This window comes from Cherax quadricarinatus, chromosome 95, assembly GCF_038502225.1.
Source record: "Cherax quadricarinatus isolate ZL_2023a chromosome 95, ASM3850222v1, whole genome shotgun sequence".
Lineage (NCBI taxonomy): Eukaryota > Metazoa > Arthropoda > Malacostraca > Decapoda > Parastacidae > Cherax > Cherax quadricarinatus.
Genome location: NC_091386.1, coordinates 10,430,330 through 10,458,034, shown reverse-complemented (window position 1 = coordinate 10,458,034; position 27,705 = coordinate 10,430,330). Strand labels below are relative to the sequence as shown.

Below are 27,705 nucleotides of genomic sequence, written 5' to 3'. Positions count from 1 at the left end.
ATAGTGAATATACTAACATAGTGAATATACTAACATAGTGAATATACTAACATAGTGAATATACTAACATAGTGAATATACTAACATAGTGAATATACTAACATAGTGAACATACTAACATAGTGAATATACTAATATAGTGATTGTTTTTATTGCTTCCCAAAAATTTAAATTAACAATAATTAACCATTAATATTAATACAATTAAATAATAATAATGAAACAATAATAGTAATATTAGTTTTCTGTTACTATGTAATCGTAAAAATTTGCTTTTGAAAATGATCTTGAATTCTGCAGTAATTTTTATCTGAAAATATTCTTACTGAGATAACCATTATTTTTTGTCTCTCATGAAATTAATTTAATAAGTATAGCAGATGATGGTGATTTACCTTATTAAGGAAACCCTTTCAGAATCCCTGGTATCCGTCTTTTGTTTTACAGGATTACTGAATTTTCTTCTCCATATGCCTAACAATTTCCGGAGCTCCTTCACCGATCTTGGGTTTTTCACAGTCTCCACCAAAGTAAGCATTAACTTTGGCTGGAACAAGACTATGAGCACCAGTTGTTGGATCAACCATTTCCTGACACATTTCTTGGAAAACACACTTCACCAATGTCATTAAGTTTTTTCCTTGATACTCTTCCTCGTTATTTCGCTTCTTCTCTAGAAACCTTAAGAATGAATTTTTAAGGCAAAATCCAGCTGGAATCGGTATTTTCCAATAACGGGAGTCCCACCAGCAATATTTAATCTTTATGTCACTGGGCATCCAAGGTTTTGCCTTCATGCAAGAAAGGAGACTCTTGGCAGCGAGAAACACTTTGCGTTCCAGACGATCCAGGTGTTGTAACACCTCCATCTCAGTGGCTGCGAAGCTACATCTCCAGGATCCATCTTCAGTGTTGCTAAGGTAGATCACTGTTGATGTGTCTGGTGTTAGGAAAGGTCTGCTTATCTTCTCGAGCCAAGGCACAGCCACCACTGGCACTAAGTCAATGCCAATAAGCAACAGTGGGTATTCATGTCCCTGCCAAGCCAGTGACAGTGCCACACCCACCTGTGTCCTGGTCAGACCAGGTGGCGCCAGACTTAATCTTTTGTTAACTAAAGTATAACTTTTGAGACAGTCCTTTACACGCTCATAAAACTTGTTTACAAAATTGCTACCCCCGAAATAACTGTGTTTTGGTTCCACTCTTAATTTGTGTCCACTGGCAAAGGCCTCTTCCTCTGTTTGTTCTATAATGTTAAATTCGATTCTTGAAAAATTGTTGAGAACAATATTTACATCGTACTCATCAGGGCAATACAACCTTGTGGAATCTGCAGAACTTCCAAGCAATATGAGATCTCCTTTGTAAGTTTTATCTGGAATATTTTTTATAATATTCTGAAGTTCTTTCATTACTGCATCTTTAACTTCTAGTGCTTCACCTGTGGCATAATCAACAGTCACTTCTTCTACGTCTTCTACTATTTGGTTTAAATCATTTTGTTTCAGAAGATTCATAGTAACTTCCCGTGAGTTATTCTGATGTTCAATTTTAATGTTTGTAGACTGATTGTTTTTCTTGTACATTTTCAGGTACTTAAGGAAAGAACTGCAAACATCTTGTGGTGAAGTACCAGCCCTGCAAGAAGGTTCATTGTCAGTATGATATCTTTCTAAAAGTTTATAAACATTGTCATGGCCGAACATTGCAGACAAGTGGGAAGGTGTTTGATTATATCTGTCAGTCTTCAAGGGTTGGGCGCCAAGGTTTAAAAGAAGAAGAACACAGGTAGACTTTCCATGAGAGGCAGCCTCGTGGAGAGCAGTGGTGTCACTAATATTATCCACTAGTGTGTCTACAGCAAGTCCACCTATCTCTACCAGGAGGTAAATAAGTTGTTGTAGCCCCTTTCTTGAGGCCACCATGAGTGTTTGGTCTCCTATATTTAACACCAGTGTTTCCTCATATTGGGTAAAAGGTTTCGTCTTGTTGAACAGAAGCTCCTGAACCTTCAAAAACTCCAGCACCAGTTGTTTATAACTGGGGGATTTCATCTTCTCCAATAAGTCTTCTAGTTGGTGTCTTTCCTTGAAATAAATGGTCTGAAAAGTGTCAGTTTGTTAAAAATACATTAACATATATACATTTTAATTTAGTAAAACAGAAGAACAATGAATATGTTTATCAATATTTTAAAATATGTATTATAGATTCAACAAGTTTTAAAATTCATGTTTATTTTAAATCATCCGAGAGTTTTATTTCACTATAGTAGATTTGACTCACAAAACTCCTAAAGCAAAAAATAATTTTCTCTTACAATCTTTAAATATTTGTATTAAATTTTAATATTTTATATGTACATATTTTGATATAATGATATTATAGTTAAATCTTTTTACCAAACTAATGTCATTAATGCTGTGCACAACTTAATTATGACCAATCAAGAAAAACTTTATCATCACAGTATTTGTGAAGAATAAAGACTTGTGCAACACTGACCTCCTCAAGTGTCTGGCAGAGCTTTGTATTCATCACACTTGTGGGTAGTTGACCACTGTTGTCCGGGATATACAGAGAACCTCCCATGTCCTTGATTATGTGCTCAGCAAGGTCCCAGTGTCCAGCTTCCAGTGCAGCGTGCACAGGAGTCATGCCACACTTGGTACATAAGGAGGACTGAGCTCCAGCCTGGTAGAGGAAGCTGCATGTCAAGGTACACTTGGCACCAGCAGCCTGAACCATGAGCTCAGTTAGCATCTCCACAGACATACCAGGTGACCAGCAGACCATCCAGGGAGTGTCACCTTGTAAGGTCACTATGAGACCTTTAACACCACCTCTTAAGGTGGATACAATATTATTATCTACACCTTTGCTAGTTGTTGGGAGATTATTAATTTGACCAAGTTCATACTGCAGTACATGAAGGAACACCTGTAAATATTTGTATAAATTAAAGTCACTGGTAATAAGGACTTCTAATATATTTTTTTAATCAACCTATTGATAAACTGCTGATAATCTACACAATGATCAGTGTCGCTCACATGAATGAACAAAATACTGGATTATTGTTCAGTAGTTATTCCGTATTTATGTTTAAAATGAAAAAAAAAAAGGTTGTGATTTATATTATTGCAAAGTATCGCTGTGTAGGAACGTTATCAAATATGATGAGAATCTTCAGAGCAAACCCACACCATAAAAAATGTATTATTAATTATTTTTAAGTCATTTTACCTAACATAGTGTTTATCTAACAACGTTTTCTCACACCAGTGATGAGAAATATTCTCTCACGACTGGTGAGAAACATTCTTACATCACTGATGAGAAACATTCTTACACCACTGATGAGACACATTCTTACACCACTGATGAGACACATTCTTACACCACTGATGAGACACATTCTTACACCACTGATGAGAAACATTCTTACATCACTGATGAGAAACATTCTTACATCACTGATGAGAAACATTCTTACATCACTGATGAGAAACATTCTTACACCACTGATGAGACACATTCTTACTCCACTGATGAGACACATTCTTACACAACTGATGAGAAACATTCTTACACCACTGATGAGAAACATTCTTACATCACTGATGAGAAACATTCTTACATCACTGATGAGAAACATTCTTACACAACTGATGAGAAACATTCTTACACCACTGATGAGACACATTCTTACACCACTGATGAGACACATTCTTACACCACTGATGAGAAACATTCTTACACCACTGATGAGACACATTCTTACACCACTGATGAGACACATTCTTACACCACTGATGAGAAACATTCTTACATCACTGATGAGAAACATTCTTACATCACTGATGAGAAACATTCTTACACCACTGATGAGAAACATTCTTACACCACTGATGAGAAACATTCTTACACCACTGATGAGACACATTCTTACACCACTGATGAGAAACATTCTTACATCACTGATGAGAAACATTCTTACATCACTGATGAGAAACATTCTTACATCACTGATGAGAAACATTCTTACACCACTGATGAGACACATTCTTACACCACTGATGAGACACACTCTTACACCACTGATGAGAAACATTCTTACACCACTGATGAGAAACATTCTTACATCACTGATGAGAAACATTCTTACATCACTGATGAGAAACATTCTTACACCACTGATGAGAAACATTCTTACACCACTGATGAGACACATTCTTACACCACTGATGAGACACATTCTTACACCACTGATGAGACACATTCTTACACCACTGATGAGACACATTCTTACACCACTGATGAGACACATTCTTACACCACTGATGAGAAACATTCTTACATCACTGATGAGAAACATTCTTACATCACTGATGAGAAACATTCTTACACCACTGATGAGAAACATTCTTACACCACTGATGAGAAACATTCTTACACCACTGATGAGACACATTCTTACACCACTGATGAGAAACATTCTTACACCACTGATGAGAAACATTCTTACATCACTGATGAGAAACATTCTTACACCACTGATGAGAAACATTCTTACATCACTGATGAGAAACATTCTTACACCACTGATGAGAAACATTCTCACACCACTAAATACATATTGAAACTCATGAATTAGATATATCAACACGTTGTCATTTAATATGTACAACAATCTTCAGATACTCCAGAAGAAACTGATGAAAATTATAATAGAACAGAATCGTTGAGGAATAAATGTGTTAAATAAGGTAATTAATCATTGGTCTTAAGTTTACGTAAAGAATATTTTATGTTGCGTCAGAAACTGTCCAGACAGGACCTTCAACCCTGTGATATTGTATTAGTTGATTCACAGCAACATGGAACATTGTGGTCACTGTCCAAGGTGTTAACATTATACCCTGTCTCACAAGGTGTTAACATTATACCCAGACTCACAAGGTGTTAACATTATACCCAGACTCACAAGGTGTTAACATTATACCCAGACTCACAAGGTGTTAACATTATACCCAGACTCACAAGGTGTTAACATTATACCCAGACTCACAAGGTGTTAACATTATACCCAGACTCACAAGGTGTTAACATTATACCCAGACTCACAAAGTGTTAGCTTTATACCCAGACTCACAAGGTGTTAACATTATACCCAGACTCACAAGCTGTTAACATTATACCCAGACTCACAAGGTGTTAACATTATACCCAGACTCACAAGGTGTTAACATTATACCCAGTCTCACAAAGTTTTTATTTTTTATTATCACACCGGCCGATTCCCACCAAGGCAGGGTGGCCCGAAAAAGAAAGACTTTCACCATCATTCACTCCATCACTGTCTTGCCAGAAGGGTGCTTTACACTACAGTTTTTAAACTGCAACATTAACACCCCTCCTTCAGAGTGCAGGCACTGTACTTCCCATCTCCAGGACTCAAGTCCGGCCTGCCGGTTTCCCTGAATCCCTTCATAAATGTTACTTTGCTCACACTCCAACAGCACGTCAAGTATTAAAAACCATTTGTCTCCATTCACTCCTATCAAACACGCTCACGCATGCCTGCTGGAAGTCCAAGCCCCTCGCACACAAAACCTCCTTTACCCCCTCCCTCCAACCCTTCCTAGGCCGACCCCTACCCCGCCTTCCTTCCACTACAGACTGATACACTCTTGAAGTCATTCTGTTTCGCTCCATTCTCTCTACATGTCCGAACCACCTCAACAACCCTTCCTCAGCCCTCTGGACAACAGTTTTGGTAATCCCGCACCTCCTCCTAACTTCCAAACTACGAATTCTCTGCATTATATTCACACCACACATTGCCCTCAGACATGACATCTCCACTGCCTCCAGCCTTCTCCTCGCTGCAACATTCATCACCCATGCTTCACACCCATATAAGAGCGTTGGTAAAACTATACTCTCATACATTCCCCTCTTTGCCTCCAAGGACAAAGTTCTTTGTCTCCACAGACTCCTAAGTGCACCACTCACTCTTTTTCCCTCATCAATTCTATGATTCACCTCATCTTTCATAGACCCATCCGCTGACACGTCCACTCCCAAATATCTGAATACGTTCACCTCCTCCATACTCTCTCCCTCCAATCTGATATTCAATCTTTCATCACAATCTTTCTCACAAAGTGTTAACATTATACCCAGGGTCACAAGGTGTTAGCATTATACCCAGTCTCACAAGGTGTTAACATTATACCCAGTCTCACAAAGTGTTAACATTATACCCAGGGTCACAAGGTGTTAGCATTATACCCAGTCTCACAAGGTGTTAACATTATACCCAGTCTCACAAGGTGTTAGCATTATACCCAGTCTCACAAGGTGTTAATCTCAGTAGTAGTAACCAGTTACCAGTAACCAGTGTACCAGTAGTTGACTGCTACCAACCGTCTCTGCCTGAGTCACTGTCTGAACTCATATTGTGCTGACCTAGCACTATTCAAAGACCCCCTCACATATGGGTACTGTGGGCGGCCAGTCAGTTGACGAGAGTGAGCAAGAGAGATAGGTTACGGCTGTAAGGGCGCTCTCCACATTATCTGTAATTATACGTACTACCAGCCTACGTGAGTATTACTTTACCCAATCCACGTGTTCGAACTCCCACATGATAAATGGTGGCAGCGGTGGGATTCGAACCCACGCCTCCGAAGAGACTGGTGATGATGTTGCTTCACATGTCTCTGACATAGATGATTTTGGGGATGAAGTAGAACAAGTCTTTTCTGATGACAATCCACCTTTTTGTTTGCACATAACTTCCAATGCAACCATAGGCCCTATAGTGCAAGCATCTGTTCATAATGCGCCCGTTCATTTGTTCATGGACTCTGGTGTGCAAGTCAATATTATTAGGTCTAGTTTGTTTAAGGATAAGCAGTTACGACATGTCCTTCTCGTAGAACCGACTCATGTGTCCTCCCTTAGTGGAGTAGCTGGTTCTCACCTGCGTGTCCGAGGTCGGACTTCCCTAACCTTTTCTATCCAAGGTAGAGACTTCACTGCTTCCTTCCTTGTTGTCGACCAGATTACTTTCCCTGGTGACCTTCTACTGGGATTTGCTTCCATGCATTGTGCTCGATCCTTATCGATGGCATGCCCAAATTGACGACTTGATCGTTCCATTCTGGGGTTACCAGCTTGGATCAGAAATCTGTTATACTGCTGCAGAGTATGATGTACGGATTAAGTCCTTACATGCTAATGCATTCTCCAGTAGCGTACCCAAGCGGTCAGGCACTGGTAATTCTGTCACTCCCATCAGTGTTCCACCTATACCTTCAGACTTGCAGGATAGTCCGATGCCTCAAGTGTCCGAGGACACTCAGATTGCCTTGAGTGCACAACCTATCCCTGCAATGACTGCTAGTTCGAGTAGTAGTTTCTCCACAGGGGATGCCTTGTCAGAAAACGATTACTTGAAACTAGTAATGCCATCTCTTGTTGATGTCACATGCCGTCTGCAGAAAGACGTCTCTGTTGTGGCTAGTGCTCTCACTAGAGTGTCTGTAGTTGTTCCTAGTGTTCCAGATGGTGATAACGTCCTAGTTGACAGTGATTCCTGCAAAGTAAAAGGTCTATTTGTTGAACCATCCTTACATGTTGTAAGAGATAGTAAGATCCATTTCTTCCTGGCCAACACTTCTGGTCACAGTGTTCGCCTCAGAGCAAATACCAATCTTGTTGACCTTGTTCACTATCCTTACCCTGTTCAGGTAGAGGATGAGTTGTCACCTGACCAGTGGGTCGGTGCTATTTCTGCCGGGGAGACCTCATCCACTTCACTGGATCAATCTGTTCCACCAGTTGAGGAGAAAGACTTAGCTCCCACTGACTTCCCAGATGAAGTCAAGCGTTTGTTGACTCTGTTGAACAAACGTCGTAAAGCCATTGCTTTACCAGGTGAGAAGATGGGTATAACGAACTTATTGTCCCATTGTATTCCACTTGAACCTGGTACTAGACCTATCTACATACCTGCGTACAGAATGCCTCATTCACAAGTTGCTGTCGCAGAAGAATTGATCAATCAAATGCTTGATGATGGAGTTATTGCACCTAGCAATTCACCTTGGAATGCACCCTTGATACTAGTACCTGAGAAGGATGGTACTTGGCGCCCAGTGATTGACTTTAGGAAGTTAAACGCGAAAACCATTCCAGATCGCTTTCCACTCCCTGTACTGGGTGATCTTTTACGTAACATCGGAGATAACAAAGTCTTTTCAACCCTGGATTTGTTACAAGGGTTTTGGCAAGTCCCTCTTCACGAGGACAGCCAAGAGCTAACTGCATTCTCCACTCCTACAGGTCATTATCACTTCCTCCGTATGGCGTTTGGATTACGATCTTCCCCTATCACGTTCTCAAGGCTCATGACTAACATCTTTAGAGGTCTCATAGGTAATGCACTTATGGTGTACTTAGATGACGTAATCGTCATGTCTAAAGACGTGGATACACACTTGAAAAGACTTGATGTAGTACTTGGTAAGCTTGAAGAAGCCAATTTAAAGATCAAACTGTCTAAATGTCAATTTTTCAGATCAGAAATTAAGTTTCTTGGTCACATAGTCACTCCTAGAGGGGTTACGACTGACCAAAGTAAAGTAACTGCAGTACTAAATTTTCCAACTCCCAAAACTGCTGATGCCGTAAGATCCTTTGTGGGCTTAGCAGGTTTTTATAGATCTTTCATTGCCAATTTTTCTTCCATAGCTGCTCCTCTAACTGAGTTGCTTAAGAAAGATGCTCCTTTTGTTTGGACCTTCCGTCAAGAAAGAGCATTCCAAACTCTAAAAGAAAAGCTAACATCTGCTCCAATTTTGAAATTTCCAGATTTTTCTAAGCCCTTCTATCTGACAACTGATGCTAGTTCAATTGGCATAGGTGCCGTACTAGCTCAGAAGACCGATGGCAAGTACAACGCAGTTGCATTTGCTAGCCGAGTCCTTACGAAGGCTGAACGTAATTATACAGTAACTGAGCAAGAAGCTTTAGCAATAGTATGGTCTTTAAAGCACTTCCGAGACATTATTTATCAGTACTCTGTTCATGTCTTGACAGACCATGCTCCACTGATACCCTTATTCCAGAACAAACAACCTACTGGAAGGTTAGCCAGATGGACCTTGACTATCCAAGAGTTCAATCCCACCTTTGAGCATTTACCTGGCAAGTCAAATGTAGTCGCAGATGCCTTATCACGACATGTTAGTATAGTAACTGCAGACCCTCCATTTAGTGCTGAAGATGTAAAGAATGCTCAACGAACAGATCCCATGTGGTTTGGTGTGATTCGATTCCTGCTCCAGGAAGATCTTATTCTGACTGTGAAGCCACCAGCACCCATCAGTGACTTTGTCATGAACCAAGAATTACTGTATCGAACAGCCGAGTTGGGTACTCCTAGCAGAAGAGTATACCAGTTAGTAATTCCACAGTCACTAGTGAATGTAGCCTTACAGCTAGTTCACGATGTACCAGGTGTTGCACACCCTGGTATGGATCGTTCAGTAAAACAAGCCAGATTGAAATACTTTTGGCCTCGTATGGCAACTGATATTTCTGAGTATGTTAAGAAATGTTGTGTCTGCATGCAACATAAAGGTAATGCTAATGGTCCTAATCCAATCCAAGTATATCCAACTACTAGCGAACCGTGGGAAAGAGTTGCGCTAGATTTGTTAACTAATTTCCAATGTTCCCTCCAAGGCAACAAACATCTGTGTGTTATGGTAGACCATTTCACCAGATATTGTGAGTTAGTTCCTATTGCAGATAAGACTGCCGAGACAGTAGCTAAAGCGTTTAAAGAACGCATTATCTGCAGGCATACCACCCCTAAGTCCCTAGTAACAGATAATGGAGGTGAATTCTGTAATGAAATTCTTGAAAATTTGTGCACCTTGTACAAGATCTCTAAATCCACCATTGTTCCTCATCATCCTGCCAGCAATGGGTTAGCGGAACGAACCAATAAGAAAGTACTTGATGTCTTGAGAGCCACTATCAATCCCAACAGTGAAACTTGGGATGAAGTTATACCTGATGTGCAGTGTGCTATAAATTCTGCTTACAATGTTTCTATAGGTGACACTCCACATTATGCATTGTACGGTGTAGATAAACGTTTGCCTTATGAGTTGTTATATTCTAATCCGAAACCAAATTACAACCCTGATGATTTCATAGCAACTCGTACCAGCTTAGCTCAAAGTGTTTTTAGAAGAATCCGTGAAACACTTCATAAATCAACAGCTGAATTTACAAGAGTCGCAAACACTCGAGCAAAGCCATCCAAAATCAAAGTAGGTTCGAGAGTTATGCTGATTAACTTTAACAAAACGTCTGCAGTGCCAAAGCTTGATCAAAAGTTTGTTGGTCCTTATCGAGTAGTTGAACATATCACTGGTAATAAGTATAAGGTTAGAGAGATTAGTACTGGTCAGTATAAAGAATCGCATTTAGATCATATGAAGTTAGTATGTGATGATAATGATGTTCCAACGCAGACTAATGTGACAGACTCTAACAATCCTCCTGATCCTGTACTCTCTTCCTCTGATACTCAGTCAGACGATCAACCTGAATGTCGTTATTCCCTACGTACACGACAGGTATTGAGAAATCCTCAAATATCATTTGTAACATCCAATTCAGATTTGCCTCAAATACAGCATGAGTTAGCCAATGCTACAGAGTTTGATCCTCCCAGAGATGACACCCATTCTGCATATGTCAATCTCACCCTAGCAGAGTTGGGGTTAAATGTAAATAACCTGTATAGATGAATAATTTCAGTATCAACTTATCAGTATTCAAGAATTTTTTTTTGTGTTCATGTTCTCTCCGCATTCTGAGAGTTAACAGTCTAGATTTGAGTGCACCGAATCTGCCTTTCTGTTAAACACTCTTTCTTTGTATATATTCCTCCCTCAGAATCCGTAGATCACATGAATACAGATCGATCGATCAATTTTTTTTTTATCACTTCTATTGTGTAATCTCAATGTTGAGTTTTAAGTTGTGCTATATTATACCTTGTATTGCATTACAGTTTCAGTTACGTAAGCTTCCATTCCAATGTTCTACTTATGTATGTTATATTGTTTAATTGTTGTGTACTTTGACATTGTATAGAATCAGCCCAAGCCGTACACCTGCCATCTCTAGTTTGTATTAGTTGTATGTCGGGACGACATACGTTAGCATCGCCGAGCTCTCAGTAGTAGTAACCAGTTACCAGTAACCAGTGTACCAGTAGTTGACTGCTACCAACTGTCTCTGCCTGAGTCACTGTCTGAACTCATATTGTGCTGACCTAGCACTATTCAAAGACCCCCTCACATATGGGTACTGTGGGCGGCCAGTCAGTTGACGAGAGTGAGCAAGAGAGATAGGTTACGGCTGTAAGGGCGCTCTCCACATTATCTGTAATTATACGTACTACCAGCCTACGTGAGTATTACTTTACCCAATCCACGTGTTCGAACTCCCACATGATATTAACATTATACCCAGTCTCACAAGGTGTTAACATTATACCCAGTCTCACAAGGTGTTATCATTATAACCAGTCTCACAATGTGTTAGCATTATACCCACTCTCACAAGGTGTTAGCATTATACCCAGCCTAACAAGGTGTTAACATTATACCCATCTCACAAGGTGTTAACATATACCCAGGGTCACAAGATGTTAACATTATACCAAGACTCACAAGGTGTTAACATTAGCAGCAAATAGGTACCTGGGTGTTAGTCGACTGGTGTGGGTCGCATCCTGGGGGACAAGATTAAGGACCCCAATGGAAATAAGTTAGACAGTCCTCGATGACGCACTGACTTTCTTGGGTTATCCTGGGTGGCTAACCCTCCGGGGTTAAAAATCCGAACGAAATCTTATCTTATCTTATCTTACCCAGACTCACAAGGTGTTAACATTATACCCAGATTCACAAGGTGTTAACATTATACCCAGTCTCACAAGGTGTTAGCATTATACCCAGTCTCACAAGGTGTTAACATTATCCTCAGACTCACAAGGTGTTAACATTATACCCAGTCTCACAAGGTGTTAACAATATTCCCAGACTCACAAGGTGTTAACATTATACCCAGACTCACAAGGTGTTAACATTATACCCAGACTCACAAGGTGTTAACATTGTACCCAGACTCACAAGGTGTTAACATTATACCCAGTCTCACAAGGTGTTAACATTATACCCAGACTCACAAGGTGTTAACATTATACCCAGTCTCACATGGTGTTAACATTATACCCAGACACACAAGGTGTTAACACTATACCCAGACTCACAAGGTGTTAACATTATACCCAGACTCACAAGGTGTTAACATTATACCCAGACTCACAAGGTGTTAACATTATACCCAGTCTCACAAGGTGTTAACATTATACCCAGTTTCACAAGGTGTTAACATTACACCCAGTCTCACAAAGTGTTAACATTACACCCAGACTCACAAGGTGTTAACATTATACCCAGTCTCACAAAGTGTTAACATTATACCCAGACTCACAAGGTGCTAACATTATACCCAGACTCCCAAGGTGTTAACATTATATCCAGACTCAAAAGGTGTTAACATTATACCCAGCCTCACAAGGTGTTAACATTATACCCAGACTCACAAAGTGTTAACATCATATTCAGACTCACAAGGTGTTAACATTATACACAGTCTCACAAGGTGTTAACATTATACCCAGTCTCACAAGATGCTAACATTATAGCCAGACTCACAAGGTGTTAACAATGTACCCAGTCTCACACCACTGTTAACACCAAGTCTCACAAGGTGTTAACATTATACCCAGACTCACAAGGTGTTAACATTATACCCAGACTCACAAGGTGCTAACATTATACCCAGTCTCACAAGTTGTTAACATTATACCCAGTCTCACATGGTGTTAACATTATACCCAGACTCACAAGGTGTTAACACTATACCCAGACTCACAATGTGTTAAAATTATACCCAGACTCACAAGGTGTTAACATTATACCCAGACTCACAAGGTGTTAACATTATACCCAGTCTCACAATGTGTTAACATTATACCCAGTTTCACAAGGTGTTAACATTATACCCAGTCTCACAAAGTGTTAACATTATACCCACTCACAAGGTGTTAACATTATACCCAGTCTCACAAGGTGTTAACATTATACCCAGCCTCACAAGGTGTTAACATTATACCCAGACTCCCAAAGTGTTAACATTATACCCAGACTCACAAGATGTTAACACTGTACCCAGTTTCACAAGGTGTTAACATTATACCCAGACTCACTAGGTTTTAACATTATACTCAGACTCACAAGGTGTTAACATTATACACAGTCTCACAAGGTGTTAACATTATACCCAGTCTCACAAGATGTTAACATTATAGCCAGACTCACAAGGTGTTAACATTATACCCAGTCTCGCACCACTGTTAACACCCAGTCTCACAAGGTGTTAACATTATACCCAGACTCACAAGGTGTTAACAATATACTCAGACTCACATGGTGTTAACATTATACACAGTCAAACAAGGTGTTAACATTATACCCAGTCTAACAAAGTGTTAACATTATACCCAGACTCCCAAGGTGTTAACATTATTCTCAGACTCACAAGATGTTAACATTATACCCAGACTCACAAGGTGTTAACATTATACCCAGACTCACAAGGTGTTAACATTATACCCAGACTCACAAGGTGTTAACATTATACCCAGTCTCACAAGGTGTTAACATTATACCCAGTTTCACAAGGTGTTAACATTATACCCAGTCTCACAAAGTGTTTACATTATACCCAGACTCACAAGGTGTTAGCATTATACCCAGTCTCACAAGTTGTTAACATTATACGCAGACTCACAAGGTGTTAACATTATACCCAGACTCCCAAGGTGTTAACATTATACCCAGACTCACAAGGTGTTAACATTATACGCAGTCTCACAAGGTGGCAACATTATACCCAGACTCACAAAGTGTTAACATTATACTCAGACTCACAAGGTGTTAGCATTATACACAGTCTCACAAGGTGTTAACACTGTACCCAGTCTCACAAGATGTTAACATTATAGCCAGACTCACAAGGTGCTAACATTAAACCCAATCTCACACCACTGTTAACACCCAGTCTCATAATGTGTTAACATTATACCCACACTCACAAGGTGTTAACAATATACTCAGACTCACAAGGTGTTAACATTATACCCAGTCACACAAGGTGTTAACATTATACCCAGTCTCACAAAGTGTTAACATTATACCAGACTCCCAAGGTGTTAACATTATGTCCAGACTCACAAGTTGTTAACATTATACCCATACTCAAAAGGTGTTAATATTATACCCAGGCACACAAGGTGTTAACATTATACTTAGAAACAAAAGGTGTTGTTAGCACTGTCTGTGTGTTGTGTCGTGGCCACGAGACTCTACATAATATTACTATCTACGGGAAAGTGATCTGATAGTATAACTGAAGACAACGTTGACCATGAAGTTCAAGATAAGAAGTTTTAATAAGGTCAACTAGAAGAACAGGGAATCAAGCTCCAGTTGGCTGGAATCGACTCATTGAAGAAGGAGCGATTTAAGTCGTTAAAGTAGTATCATTACTAAATGGTTATATTTATGACCATAATTTTTAAAGGGGATGACCAGTAAGCCAGCGGAAGACCTCGGTCAGATGGCCAAAAGCTACGACAGCGAGTCATCATCTAAGAACCGCATCAGGAAACACTAGTACTGTTTCCTGACGAACCTTACCTAACCTAAGTGATTTAAGGCGTCTACAATGATCTCCGTCTGGCCGCAGAATGGAAAATATTTTATAGTGTCCTGTAATTATTATGTAAAAATTGAAAGATATAATAATGTTTATGTATTGAAGTGTAAATGTGCAGCATTAATGTGACTTTTAGAAAATGTCAAGTCACAGAAGCACCAACACACCAGTGAGTGTTTAAAAAATGGCATCAAGGGTACATGGAAGGGGCAGTGCAGCCCAGGTGGTCTTCCAGTCAGGTGTTGAGTGTTAACTTTCTCTCTGAAAAATTAAAATTGTTGGCCGAATCTTCTAATGAACTGAAGACCTAATGTGTAATGTGTCTGGAAAGATCCAGATCCGTGAATTAACTGTCAGACTGCTGCTGATAACAATAATTAACTGTCAGACTGCTGCTGATAATAAAAAAGTCGAGGCCGGGCATGGTGTGGAATGAAGAAGTGGCACTATAATGTACGCCTCCCAGTGTATTAATTTTCACTATACATAATGTAACAATTTGTTGGCCAATATTAGTTGCCTACTGACAGGGAGGCATTAGGATATATGAGCAAGATCATAATTTGGTGAGTAATATTTAAATATCCTTCATATTTTCTTTATAATTATGTAATTAGTAAATATATATATATATATATATATATATATATATATATATATATATATATATATATATATATATATATATATATATATAAATATATATATATATATATATATATATATATATATATATATATATATATATATATATATATATATATATATATATATATATATATATATATATATATATATATATATATATATATATATATATATATATATATATATATATATATATATATATATATATATATATATATATATATATATTATTAACACACTGGCCGATTTCCACAAAGGCAGGGTGGCCCGAAAAAGAAAAACTTTCACGATCATTCACTCCATCACTGTCTTGCCAGAAGGGTGCTTTACACTACAGTTTTTAAAATGCAACATTAACACCCCTCTTTCAGAGTGCAGACACTGTACTTCCAATCTCCAGGACTCAAGTCCTGCGAGCCGGTTTCCTTGAATCCCTTCATAAATATTGCTTTGCTCACACTCCAACAGCACGTCAAGTATTAAAAACTACTTGTCTCCATTCACTCCTATCAAACACGCTCACGCATGCCTGTTGGAAGTCCAAGCCCATCGCACACAAAACCTCTTTTACCCCCTCCCTCCAACCTTTCCTAGGCCGACCCCTACCCCGCCTTCCTTCAACTACAGACTGATACACCCTTGAAGTCATTCTGTTTCTTTCCATTCTCTATACATGTCCAAACCACCTCCACAACCCTTCATCAGCTCTCTGGACAACAGTTTTGGCAATCCCACATCTCCTAACTTCCAAACTACGAATTCTCTGCATTACATTCACTCCACACATTGCCCTCAGACATGACAGCTCCACTGCCTCCAGCCTTCTCCTCACTGCAACATTCATCACCCATGCTTCACACCCATATAAGAGCGTTGGTAAAACTATGCTCTCATACATTCCCCTCTTTGCCTCCAAGGACAAAGTTCTTTGTCTCCACAGACTCCTAAGTGCACCACTCACCCTTTTCCCCTCATCAATTCTATGATTCACCTCATCTTTCATAGACCCATCCGCTGACACGTCCACTCCCAAATATCTGAATACATTCACCTCCTCCATACTCTCTCCCTCCAATCTGATATCCAATCTTTCATCACCTAATCTTTTTGTTATCCTCATAACCTTACACTTTCCTGTATCCACTTTCAATTTTCTTCTTTTGCACACCCTACCAAATTCATCCACCAATCTCTGCAACTTCTCTTCAGAATCTCCCAAGAGCACAGTGTCATCAGCAAAGAGCAACTGTGACAACTCCCACTTTATGTGTGATTCTTTATCTTTTAACTCCACGCCTCTTGCCAAGACCCTCGCATTTACTTCTCTTACAACCCCATCTATAAATATATTAAACAACCACGGTGACATCACACATCCTTGTCTAAGGCCTACTTTTACTGGGAAATAATTTCCCTCTTTCCTACATACTCTAACTTGAGCATCACTATCCTCGTAAAAACTCTTCACTGCTTTCAGTAACCTACCTGCTACACCATACACCTGCAACATCTGCCACATTGCTCCCCTATCCACGATGTCATACGCCTTTTCAAAATCCATAAATGCCACAAAAACCTCTTTAGCCTTATCTAAATACTGTTTACTTATATGTTTCACTGTAAACACCTGATCCACACATCCCCTACCTTTCCTAAAGCCTCCTTGTTCATCTGCTATCCTATTCTCCGTCTTACTCTTAATTCTTTCAATAATAACTCTACCATACATTTTACCAGGTATACTCAACAGACTTATCCTCCTATAATTTTTGTACTCTCTTTTGTCCCCTTTGCCTTTATACAAAGAAACTATGCATGCTCTCTGCCAATCCCTAGGTACCTTACCCTCTTCCATACATTTATTAAACAATAGCACCAACCACTCCAAAACTATATCCCCACCTGTTTTTAACATTTCTATCTTTATGCCATCAATCCCGGCTGCCTTACCCCCTCTCATTTTACCTACTGCCTTCCGAACTTCCCCCACACTCACAACTGGCTCTTCCTCACTCCTACAAGATGTTATTCCTCCTTGCCCTATACACGAAATCACAGCATCCCTGTCATCATCATCATTTAACAGTTCCTCAAAATATTCGTTCCATCTTTCCAATACCTCTAACTCTCGATTTAATAACTCTCCTCTCCTAATTTTATCTGACAAATACATTTGTTCTCTAGGCTTCCTTAACTTGTTAATCTCACTCCAAAAGTTTTTCTTATTTTCAACAAAATTTGTTGATAACATCTCACCCACTCTCTCATTTGCTCTCTTTTTACATTGCTTCACCACTCTCTTAACCTCTTTCTTTTTCTCTATATACTCTTCTCTCCTTGCATCACTTCTACTTTGTAAAAACTTTTTTTTTATTATCACACTGGCCGATTCCCACCAAGGCAGGGTGGCCCGAAAAAGAAAAACTTTCACCATCATTCACTCCATCACTGTCTTGCCAGAAGGGTGCTTTACACTACAGTTTTTAAACTGCAACATTAACACCCCTCCTTCAGAGTTCAGGCACTGTACTTCCCATCTCCAGGACTCAAGTCTGGCCTGCCGGTTTCCCTGAACCCCTTCATAAATGTTACTTTGCTCACACTCCAACAGCACGTCAAGTATTAAAAAACATTTGTCTCCATTCACTCCTATTAAACACGCTCACGCATGCCTGCTGGAAGTCCAAGCCCCTCGCACACAAAACCTCTTTTACCCCCTCCCTCCAACCTTTCCTAGGCCGACCCCTACCGCGCCTTCCTTCCACTACAGACTGATACACTCTTGAAGTTATTCTGTTTCGCTCCATTCTCTCCACATGTCCGAACCACCTCAACAACCCTTCCTCAGCCCTCTGGACAACAGTTTTGGTAATCTCGCACCTCCTCCTAACTTCCAAACTACGAATTCTCTGCATTATATTCACACCACACATTGCTCTCAGACATGACATCTCCACTGCCTCCAGCCTTCTCCTCGCTGCAACATTCATCACCCATGCTTCACACCCATATAAGAGCGTTGGTAAAACTATACTCTAATACATTCCCCTCTTTGCCTCCAAGGACAAAGTTCTTTGTCTCCACAGACTCCTAAGTGCACCACTCACCCTTTTCCCCTCATCAATTCTATGATTCACCTCATCTTTCATAGACCCATCCGCTGACACGTCCACTCTAAAATATCTGAATACATTCACCTCCTCCATACTCTCTCCCTCCAATCTGATATCCAATCTTTCATCACCTTGACATCACACATCCTTGTCTAAGGCCTACTTTTACTGGGAAATAATTTCCCTCTTTCCTACATACTCTAACAGGAGCCTCACTATCCTCGTAAAAACTCTTCACTGCTTTCAGTAACCTACCTCCTACACCATACACCTGCAACATCTGCCACATTGCCCCCCTATCCACCCTCATATACTAATTTTTTCTCCCTTACTATTCTCTTTACATAATCATTCCAAAAATAGCTCCTCTTCCCTCCCGCACCCACTTTCCTGTAACCACAAACTTCTGCTGAACACTCTAACACTACATTCTTAAACCTACCCCATACATCTTCGACCCCACTGCCTAAATCTGAGAATCTTTGTAACAAACTAGGTAGAAGGAGCAGCTAGGTGATGAGAATATTTGTAACAAACTAGGTAGAGGGAGCAGCTAGGTGATGACAATCTTTGTAACAAACTAGGTAGAAGGAGCAGCTAGGTGATGAGTATCTTTGTAACAAACTAAGCAGCTAGGTGATGAGAATCTTTGTAACAAACTAGGTAGAAGGAGCAGCTAGGTGATGAGAATCTTTGTAACAAACTAGGTAGAAAGAGCAGCTAGGTGATGAGAATCTTTGTAACAAACTAGGTAGAAGGAGCAGCTAGGTGATGAGAATCTTTGGTAGAAGGAGCAGCTAGGTGATGAGAATCTTTGTAACAAACTAGGTAGAAGGAGCAGCTAGGTGATGAGAATCTTTGTAACAAACTAGGTAGAAGGAGCAGCTAGGTGATGAGAATCTTTGTAACAAACTAGGTAGAAGGAGCAGCTAGGTGATGAGAATCTTTGTAACAAACTAGGTAGAAGGAGCAGCTAGGTGATGAGAATCTTTGTAACAAACTAGGTAGAAGGAGCAGGTGATGAGAATCTTTGTAACAAACTAGGTAGATAGGTGATGAGAATCTTTGTAACAAACTAGGTAGAAGGAGCAGCTAGGTGATGAGAATCTTTAACAAGCTAGGTAGAAGCAGCAAGGTGATGAGAATCTTTGTAACAAACTAGGTAGAAGGAGCAGCTAGGTGATGAGAATCTTTGTAACAAACTAGGTAGAAGGAGCAGCTAGGTGATGAGAATCTTTGTAACAAACTAGGTAGAAGGAGCAGCTAGGTGATGAGAATCTTTGTAACAAACTAGGTAGAAGGAGCAGCTAGGTGATGAGAATCTTTGTAACAAACTAGGTAGAAGGAGCAGCTAGGTGATGAGAATCTTTGTAACAAACTAGGTAGAAGGAGCAGCTAGGTGATGAGAATCTTTGTAACAAACTAGGTAGAAGGAGCAGCTAGATGATGAGAATCTTTGTAACAAACTAGGTAGAAGGAGCAGCTAGGTGATGAGAATCTTTGTAACAAACTAGGTAGAAGGAGCAGCTAGGTGATGAGAATCTTTGTAACAAACTAGGTAGAAGGAGCAGCTAGGTGATGAGAATCTTTGTAACAAACTAGGTAGAAGGAGCAGCTAGGTGATGAGAATCTTTGTAACAAACTAGGTAGAAGGAGCAGCTAGGTGATGAGAATCTTTGTAACAAACTAGGTAGAAGGAGCAGCTAGGTGATGAGAATCTTTGAAACAATCTTGGTAGAAGGAGCAGCTAGGTGATGAGAATCTTTGTAACAAAGTAGGTAGAAGGAGCAGCTAGGTGATGAGAATCTTTGTAACAAACTAGGTAGAAGGAGCAGCTAGGTGATGAGAATCTTTGTAACAAACTAGGTAGAAGGAGCAGCTAGGTGATGAGAATCTTTGTAACAAACTAGGTAGAAGGAGCAGCTAGGTGATGAGAATCTTTGTAACAAACTAGGTAGAAGGAGCAGCTAGGTGATGAGAATCTTTGTAACAAACTAGGTAGAAGGAGCAGCTAGGTGATGAGAATCTTTGTAACAAACTAGGTAGAAGGAGCAGCTAGGTGATGAGAGTCTATGTAACAAACTAGGTAGAAGGAGCAGCTAGGTGATGAGAATCTTTGTAACAAACTAGGTAGAAGGAGCAGCTAGGTGATGAGAATCTTTGTAACAAACTAGGTAGAAGGAGCAGCTAGGTGATGAGAATCTTTGTAACAAACTAGGTAGAAGGAGCAGCTAGGTGATGAAAATCTTTGTAACAAACTAGGTAGAAGGAGCAGCTAGGTGATGAGAATCTTTGTAACAAATTATGTAGAAATAGCAGCTAGGTGATGAGAGTCTTTTTAACAAACTAGGTAGAAGGAGCAGCTAGGAGATGAGAATCTTTGTAACAAACTAGGTAGAAGGAGCAGCTAGGTGATGAGAATCAAACTAGGTAGAAGGAGCAGCTAGGTGATGAGAATCTTTGTAACAAACTAGGTAGAAGGAGCAGCTAGGTGATGAGAATCTTTGTAACAAACTAGGTAGAAGGAGCAGCTAGGTGATGAGAATCTTTGTAACAAACTAGGTAGAAGGAGCAGCTAGGTGATGAGAATCTTTGTAACAAACTAGGTAGAAGGAGCAGCTAGGTGATGAGAATCTTTGTAACAAACTAGGTAGAAGGAGCAGCTAGGTGATGAGAATCTTTGTAACAAACTAGGTAGAAGGAGCAGCTAGGTGATGAGAATCTTTGTAACAAACTAGGTAGAAGGAGCAGCTAGGTGATGAGAATCTTTGTAACAAACTAGGTAGAAGGAGCAGCTAGGTGATGAGAATCTTTGTAACAAACTAGGTAGAAGGAGCAGCTAGGTGATGAGAATCTTTGTAACAAACTAGGTAGAAGGAGCAGCTAGGTGATGAGAATCTTTGTAACAAACTAGGTAGAAGGAGCAGCTAGGTGATGAGAATCTTTGTAACAAACTAGGTAGAAGGAGCAGCTAGGTGATGAGAATCTTTGTAACAAACTAGGTAGAAGGAGCAGCTAGGAGATGAGAATCTTTGTAACAAACTAGGTAGAAAGAGCAGCTAGGTGATGAGAATCTTTGTAACAAACTAGGTAGAAGGAGCAGCTAGGTGATGAGAATCTTTGTAACAAACTAGGTAGAAGGAGCAGCTAGGTGATGAGAATCTTTGTAACAAACTAGGTAGAAGGAGCAGCTAGGTGATGAGAATCTTTGTAACAAACTAGGTAGAAGGAGCAGCTAGGTGATGAGAATCTTTGTAACAAACTAGGTAGAAGGAGCAGCTAGGTGATGAGAATCTTTGTAACAAACTAGGTAGAAGGAGCAGCTAGGTGATGAGAATCTTTGTAACAAACTAGGTAGAAGGAGCAGCTAGGTGATGAGAATCTTTGTAACAAACTAGGTAGAAGGAGCAGCTAGGTGATGAGAATCTTTGTAACAAACTAGGTAGAAGGAGCAGCTAGGTGATGAGAATCTTTGTAACAAACTAGGTAGAAGGAGCAGCTAGGTGATGAGAATCTTTGTAACAAACTAGGTAGAAGGAGCAGCTAGGTGATGAGAATCTTTGTAACAAACTAGGTAGAAGGAGCAGCTAGGTGATGAGAATCTTTGTAGAAGGAGCAGCAAACAAACTAGGTAGAAGGAGCAGCTAGGTGATGAGAATCTTTGTAACAAACTAGGTAGAAGGAGCAGCTAGGTGATGAGAATCTTTGTAACAAACTAGGTAGAAGGAGCAGCTAGGTGATGAGAATCTTTGTAACAAACTAGGTAGAAGGAGCAGCTAGGTGATGAGAATCTTTGTAACAAACTAGGTAGAAGGAGCAGCTAGGTGATGAGAATCTTTGTAACAAACTAGGTAGAAGGAGCAGCTAGGTGATGAGAATCTTTGTAACAAACTAGGTAGAAGGAGCAGCTAGGTGATGAGAATCTTTGTAACAAACTAGGTAGAAGGAGCAGCTAGGTGATGAGAATCTTTGAGAATCTTTGTAACAAACTAGGTAGAAGGAGCAGCTAGGTGATGAGAATCTTTGTAACAAACTAGGTAGAAGGAGCAGCTAGGTGATGAGAATCTTTGTAACAAACTAGGTAGAAGGAGCAGCTAGGTGATGAGAATCTTTGTAACAAACTAGGTAGAAGGAGCAGCTAGGTGATGAGAATCTTTGTAACAAACTAGGTAGAAGGAGCAGCTAGGTGATGAGAATCTTTGTAACAAACTAGGTAGAAGGAGCAGCTAGGTGATGAGAATCTTTGTAACAAACTAGGTAGAAGGAGCAGCTAGGTGATGAGAATCTTTGTAACAAACTAGGTAGAAGGAGCAGCTAGGTGATGAGAATCTTTGTAACAAACTAGGTAGAAGGAGCAGCTAGGTGATGAGAATCTTTGTAACAAACTAGGTAGAAGGAGCAGCTAGGTGATGAGAATCTTTGTAACAAACTAGGTAGAAGGAGCAGCTAGGTGATGAGAATCTTTGTAACAAACTAGGTAGAAGGAGCAGCTAGGTGATGAGAATCTTTGTAACAAACTAGGTAGAAGGAGCAGCTAGGTGATGAGAATCTTTGTAACAAACTAGGTAGAAGGAGCAGCTAGGTGATGAGAATCTTTGTAACAAACTAGGTAGAAGGAGCAGCTAGGTGATGAGAATCTTTGTAACAAACTAGGTAGAAGGAGCAGCTAGGTGATGAGAATCTTTGTAACAAACTAGGTAGAAGGAGCAGCTAGGTGATCTTTGTAACAAACTAGGTAGAAGGAGCAGCTAGGTGATGAGAATCTTTGTAACAAACTAGGTAGAAGGAGCAGCTAGGTGATGAGAATCTTTGTAACAAACTAGGTAGAAGGAGCAGCTAGGTGATGAGAATCTTTGTAACAAACTAAGTAGAAGGAGCAGCTAGGTGATGAGAATCTTTGTAACAAACTAGGTAGAAGGAGCAGCTAGGTGATGAGAATCTTTGTAACAAACTAGGTAGAAGGAGCAGCTAGGTGATGAGAATCTTTGTAACAAACTAGGTAGAAGGAGCAGCTAGGTGATGAGAATCTTTGTAACAAACTAGGTAGAAGGAGCAGCTAGGTGATGAGAATCTTTGTAACAAACTAGGTAGAAGGAGCAGCTAACAAACTAGGTAGAAGGAGCAGCTAGGTGATGAGAATCTTTGTAACAAACTAGGTAGAAGGAGCAGCTAGGTGATGAGAATCTTTGTAACAAACTAGGTAGAAGGAGCAGCTAGGTGATGAGAATCTTTGTAACAAACTAGGTAGAAGGAGCAGCTAGGTGATGAGAATCAGCTAGGTGATGAGAATCTTTGTAACAAACTAGGTAGAAGGAGCAGCTAGGTGATGAGAATCTTTGTAACAAACTAGGTAGAAGGAGCAGCTAGGTGATGAGAATCTTTGTAACAAACTAGGTAGAAGGAGCAGCTAGGTGATGAGAATCTTTGTAACAAACTAGGTAGAAGGAGCAGCTAGGTGATGAGAATCTTTGTAACAAACTAGGTAGAAGGAGCAGCTAGGTGATGAGAATCTTTGTAACAAACTAGGTAGAAGGAGCAGCTAGGTGATGAGAATCTTTGTAACAAACTAGGTAGAAGGAGCAGCTAGGTGATGAGAATCTTTGTAACAAACTAGGTAGAAGGAGCAGCTAGGTGATGAGAATCTTTGTAACAAACTAGGTAGAAGGAGCAGCTAGGTGATGAGAATCTTTGTAACAAACTAGGTAGAAGGAGCAGCAAGTTGATGAGAATCTTTGTAACAAACTAGGTAGAAGGAGCAGCTAGGTGATGAGAATCTTTGTAACAAACTAGGTAGAAGGAGCAGCTAGGTGATGAGAAACAAACTAGGTAGAAGGAGCAGCTAGGTGATGAGAATCTTTGTAACAAACTAGGTAGAAGGAGCAGCTAGGTGATGAGAATCTTTGTAACAAACTAGGTAGAAGGAGCAGCTAGGTGATGAGAATCTTTGTAACAAACTAGGTAGAAGGAGCAGCAGCTAGGTGATGAGAATCTTTGTAACAAACTAGGTAGAAGGAGCAGCTAGGTGATGAGAATCTTTGTAACAAACTAGGTAGAAGGAGCAGCTAGGTGATGAGAATCTTTGTAACAAACTAGGTAGAAGGAGCAGCTAGGTGATGAGAATCTTTGTAACAAACTAGGTAGAAGGAGCAGCTAGGTGATGAGAATCTTTGTAACAAACTAGGTAGAAGGAGCAGCTAGGTGATGAGAATCTTTGTAACAAACTAGGTAGAAGGAGCAGCTAGGTGATGAGAATCTTTGTAACAAACTAGGTAGAAGGAGCAGCTAGGTGATGATGAACAAACTAGGTTAACGGAGCAGCTAGGTGATGAGAATCTTTGTAACAAACTAGGTAGAAGGAGCAGCTAGGTGATGAGAATCTTTGTAACAAACTAGGTAGAAGGAGCAGCTAGGTGATGAGAATCTTTGTAACAAACTAGGTAGAAGGAGCAGCTAGGTGATGAGAATCTTTGTAACAAACTAGGTAGAAGGAGCAGCTAGGTGATGAGAATCTTTGTAACAAACTAGGTAGAAGGAGCAGGTGATGAGAATCTTTGTAACAAACTAGGTAGATAGAGAGAATCTTTGTAACAAACTAGGTAGAAAGAGCAGCTAGGTGATTAGAATCTTTGTTACAAACTAGGTAGAAGGAGCAGCTAGGTGATGAGAATCTTTGTAACAAACTAGGTAGAAGGAGCAGCTAGGTGATGAGAATCTTTGTAACAAACTAGGTAGAAGTAACAAACTAGAGAAGGAGCAGCTAGGTGATGAGAATCTTTGTAACAAACTAGGTAGAAGGAGCAGCTAGGTGATGAGAATCTTTGTAACAAACTAGGTAGAAGGAGCAGCTAGAGTGATGAGAAGGAGCAGCTCTTTGTAACAAACTAGGTAGAAGGAGCAGCTAGGTGATGAGAATCTTTGTAACAAACTAGGTAGAAGGAGCAGCTAGGTGATGAGAATCTTTGTAACAAACTAGGTAGAAGGAGCAGCTAGGTGATGAGAATCTTTGTAACAAACTAGGTAGAAGGAGCAGCTAGGTGATGAGAATCTTTGTAACAAACTAGGTAGAAGGAGCAGCTAGGTGATGAGAATCTTTGTAACAAACTAGGTAGAAGGAGCAGCTAGGTGATGAGAATCTTTGTAACAAACTAGGTAGAAGGAGCAGCTAGGTGATGAGAATCTTTGTAACAAACTAGGTAGAAGGAGCAGCTAGGTGATGAGAATCTTTGTAACAAACTAGGTGATGAGAATCTTTGTAACAAACTAAGGAGCAGCTAGGTGATGAGAATCTTTGTAACAAACTAGGTAGAAGGAGCAGCTAGGTGATGAGAATCTTTGTAACAAACTAGGTAGAAGGAGCAGCTAGGTGATGAGAATCTTTGTAACAAACTAGGTAGAAGGAGCAGCTAGGTGATGAGAATCTTTGTAACAAACTAGGTAGAAGGAGCAGCTAGGTGATGAGAATCAGCTAGGTGATGAGAATCTTTGTAACAAACTAGGTAGAAGGAGCAGCTAGGTGATGAGAATCTTTGTAACAAACTAGGTAGAAGGAGCAGCTAGGTGATGAGAATCTTTGTAACAAACTAGGTAGAAGGAGCAGCTAGGTGATGAGAATCTTTGTAACAAACAGCTAGGTAGAGAATCTTTGTAACAAACTAGCAGCTAGGTGATGAGAATCTTTGTAACAAACTAGGTAGAAGGAGCAGCTAGGTGATGAGAATCTTTGTAACAAACTAGGTAGAAGGAGCAGCTAGGTGATGAGAATCTTTGTAACAAACTAGGTAGAAGGAGCAGCTAGGTGATGAGAATCTTTGTAACAAACTAGGTAGAAGGAGCAGCTAGGTGATGAGAATCTTTGTAACAAACTAGGTAGAAGGAGCAGCTAGGTGATGAGAATGTAACAAACTAGGTAGAATAGGTGATGAGAATCTTTGTAACAAACTAGGTAGAAGGAGCAGCTAGGTGATGAGAATCTTTGTAACAAACTAGGTAGAAGGAGCAGCTAGGTGATGAGAATCTTTGTAACAAACTAGGTAGAAGGAGCAGCTAGGTGATGAGAATCTTTGTAACAAACTAGGTAGAAGGAGCAGCTAGGTGATGAGAATCTTTGTAACAAACTAGGTAGAAGGAGCAGCTAGGTGATGAGAATCTTTGTAACAAACTAGGTAGAAGGAGCAGCTAGGTGATGAGAATCTTTGTAACAAACTAGGTAGAAGGAGCAGCTAGGTGATGAGAATCTTTGTAACAAACTAGGTAGAAGGAGCAGCTAGGTGATGAGAATCTTTGTAACAAACTAGGTAGAAGGAGCAGCTAGGTGATGAGAATCTTTGTAACAAACTAGGTAGAAGGAGCAGCTAGGTGATGAGAATCTTTGTAACAAACTAGGTAGAAGGAGCAGCTAGGTGATGAGAATCTTTGTAACAAACTAGGTAGAAGGAGCAGCTAGGTGATGAGAATCTTTGTAACAAACTAGGTAGAAGGAGCAGCTAGGTGATGAGAATCTTTGTAACAAACTAGGTAGAAGGAGCAGCTAGGTGATGAGAATCTTTGTAACAAACTAGGTAGAAGGAGCAGCTAGGTGATGAGAATCTTTGTAACAAACTAGGTAGAAGGAGCAGCTAGGTGATGAGAATCTTTGTAACAAACTAGGTAGAAGGAGCAGCAAGGTGATGAGAATCTTTGTAACAAACTAGGTAGAAGGAGCAGCTAGGTGATGAGAATCTTTGTAACAAACTAGGTAGAAGGAGCAGCTAGATGATGAGAATCTTTGTAACAAACTAGGTAGAAGGAGCAGCTAGGTGATGAGAATCTTTGTAACAAACTAGGTAGAAGGAGCAGCTAGGTGATGAGAATCTTTGTAACAAACTAGGTAGAAGGAGCAGCTAGGTGATGAGAATCTTTGTAACAAACTAGGTAGAAGGAGCAGCTAGGTGATGAGAATCTTTGTAACAAACTAGGTAGAAGGAGCAGCTAGGTGATGAGAATCTTTGTAACAAACTAGGTAGAAGGAGCAGCTAGGTGATGAGAATCTTTGTAACAAACTAGGTAGAAGGAGCAGCTA

General features: G+C 40.0%; 1 protein-coding gene across 1 annotated transcript in view; it reads right to left on the bottom strand.

The window, feature by feature from the left end:
- Positions 1-222: 222 nt before the first annotated feature.
- The window catches only part of LOC128703855 (ankyrin-3-like), a 63,915-nt gene continuing 36,432 nt past the window's right edge, over positions 223-27,705 (bottom strand). The window contains exons 2-3 of the mRNA XM_053798693.2: positions 2,509-2,943; positions 223-2,105 (exon numbers count right to left, since the gene is read on the bottom strand). Coding sequence (XP_053654668.2) covers positions 450-2,105; positions 2,509-2,943 — 2,091 coding nt within the window. The 3' untranslated portion in view covers positions 223-449. The remainder of the gene's footprint in view (positions 2,106-2,508; positions 2,944-27,705) is intronic.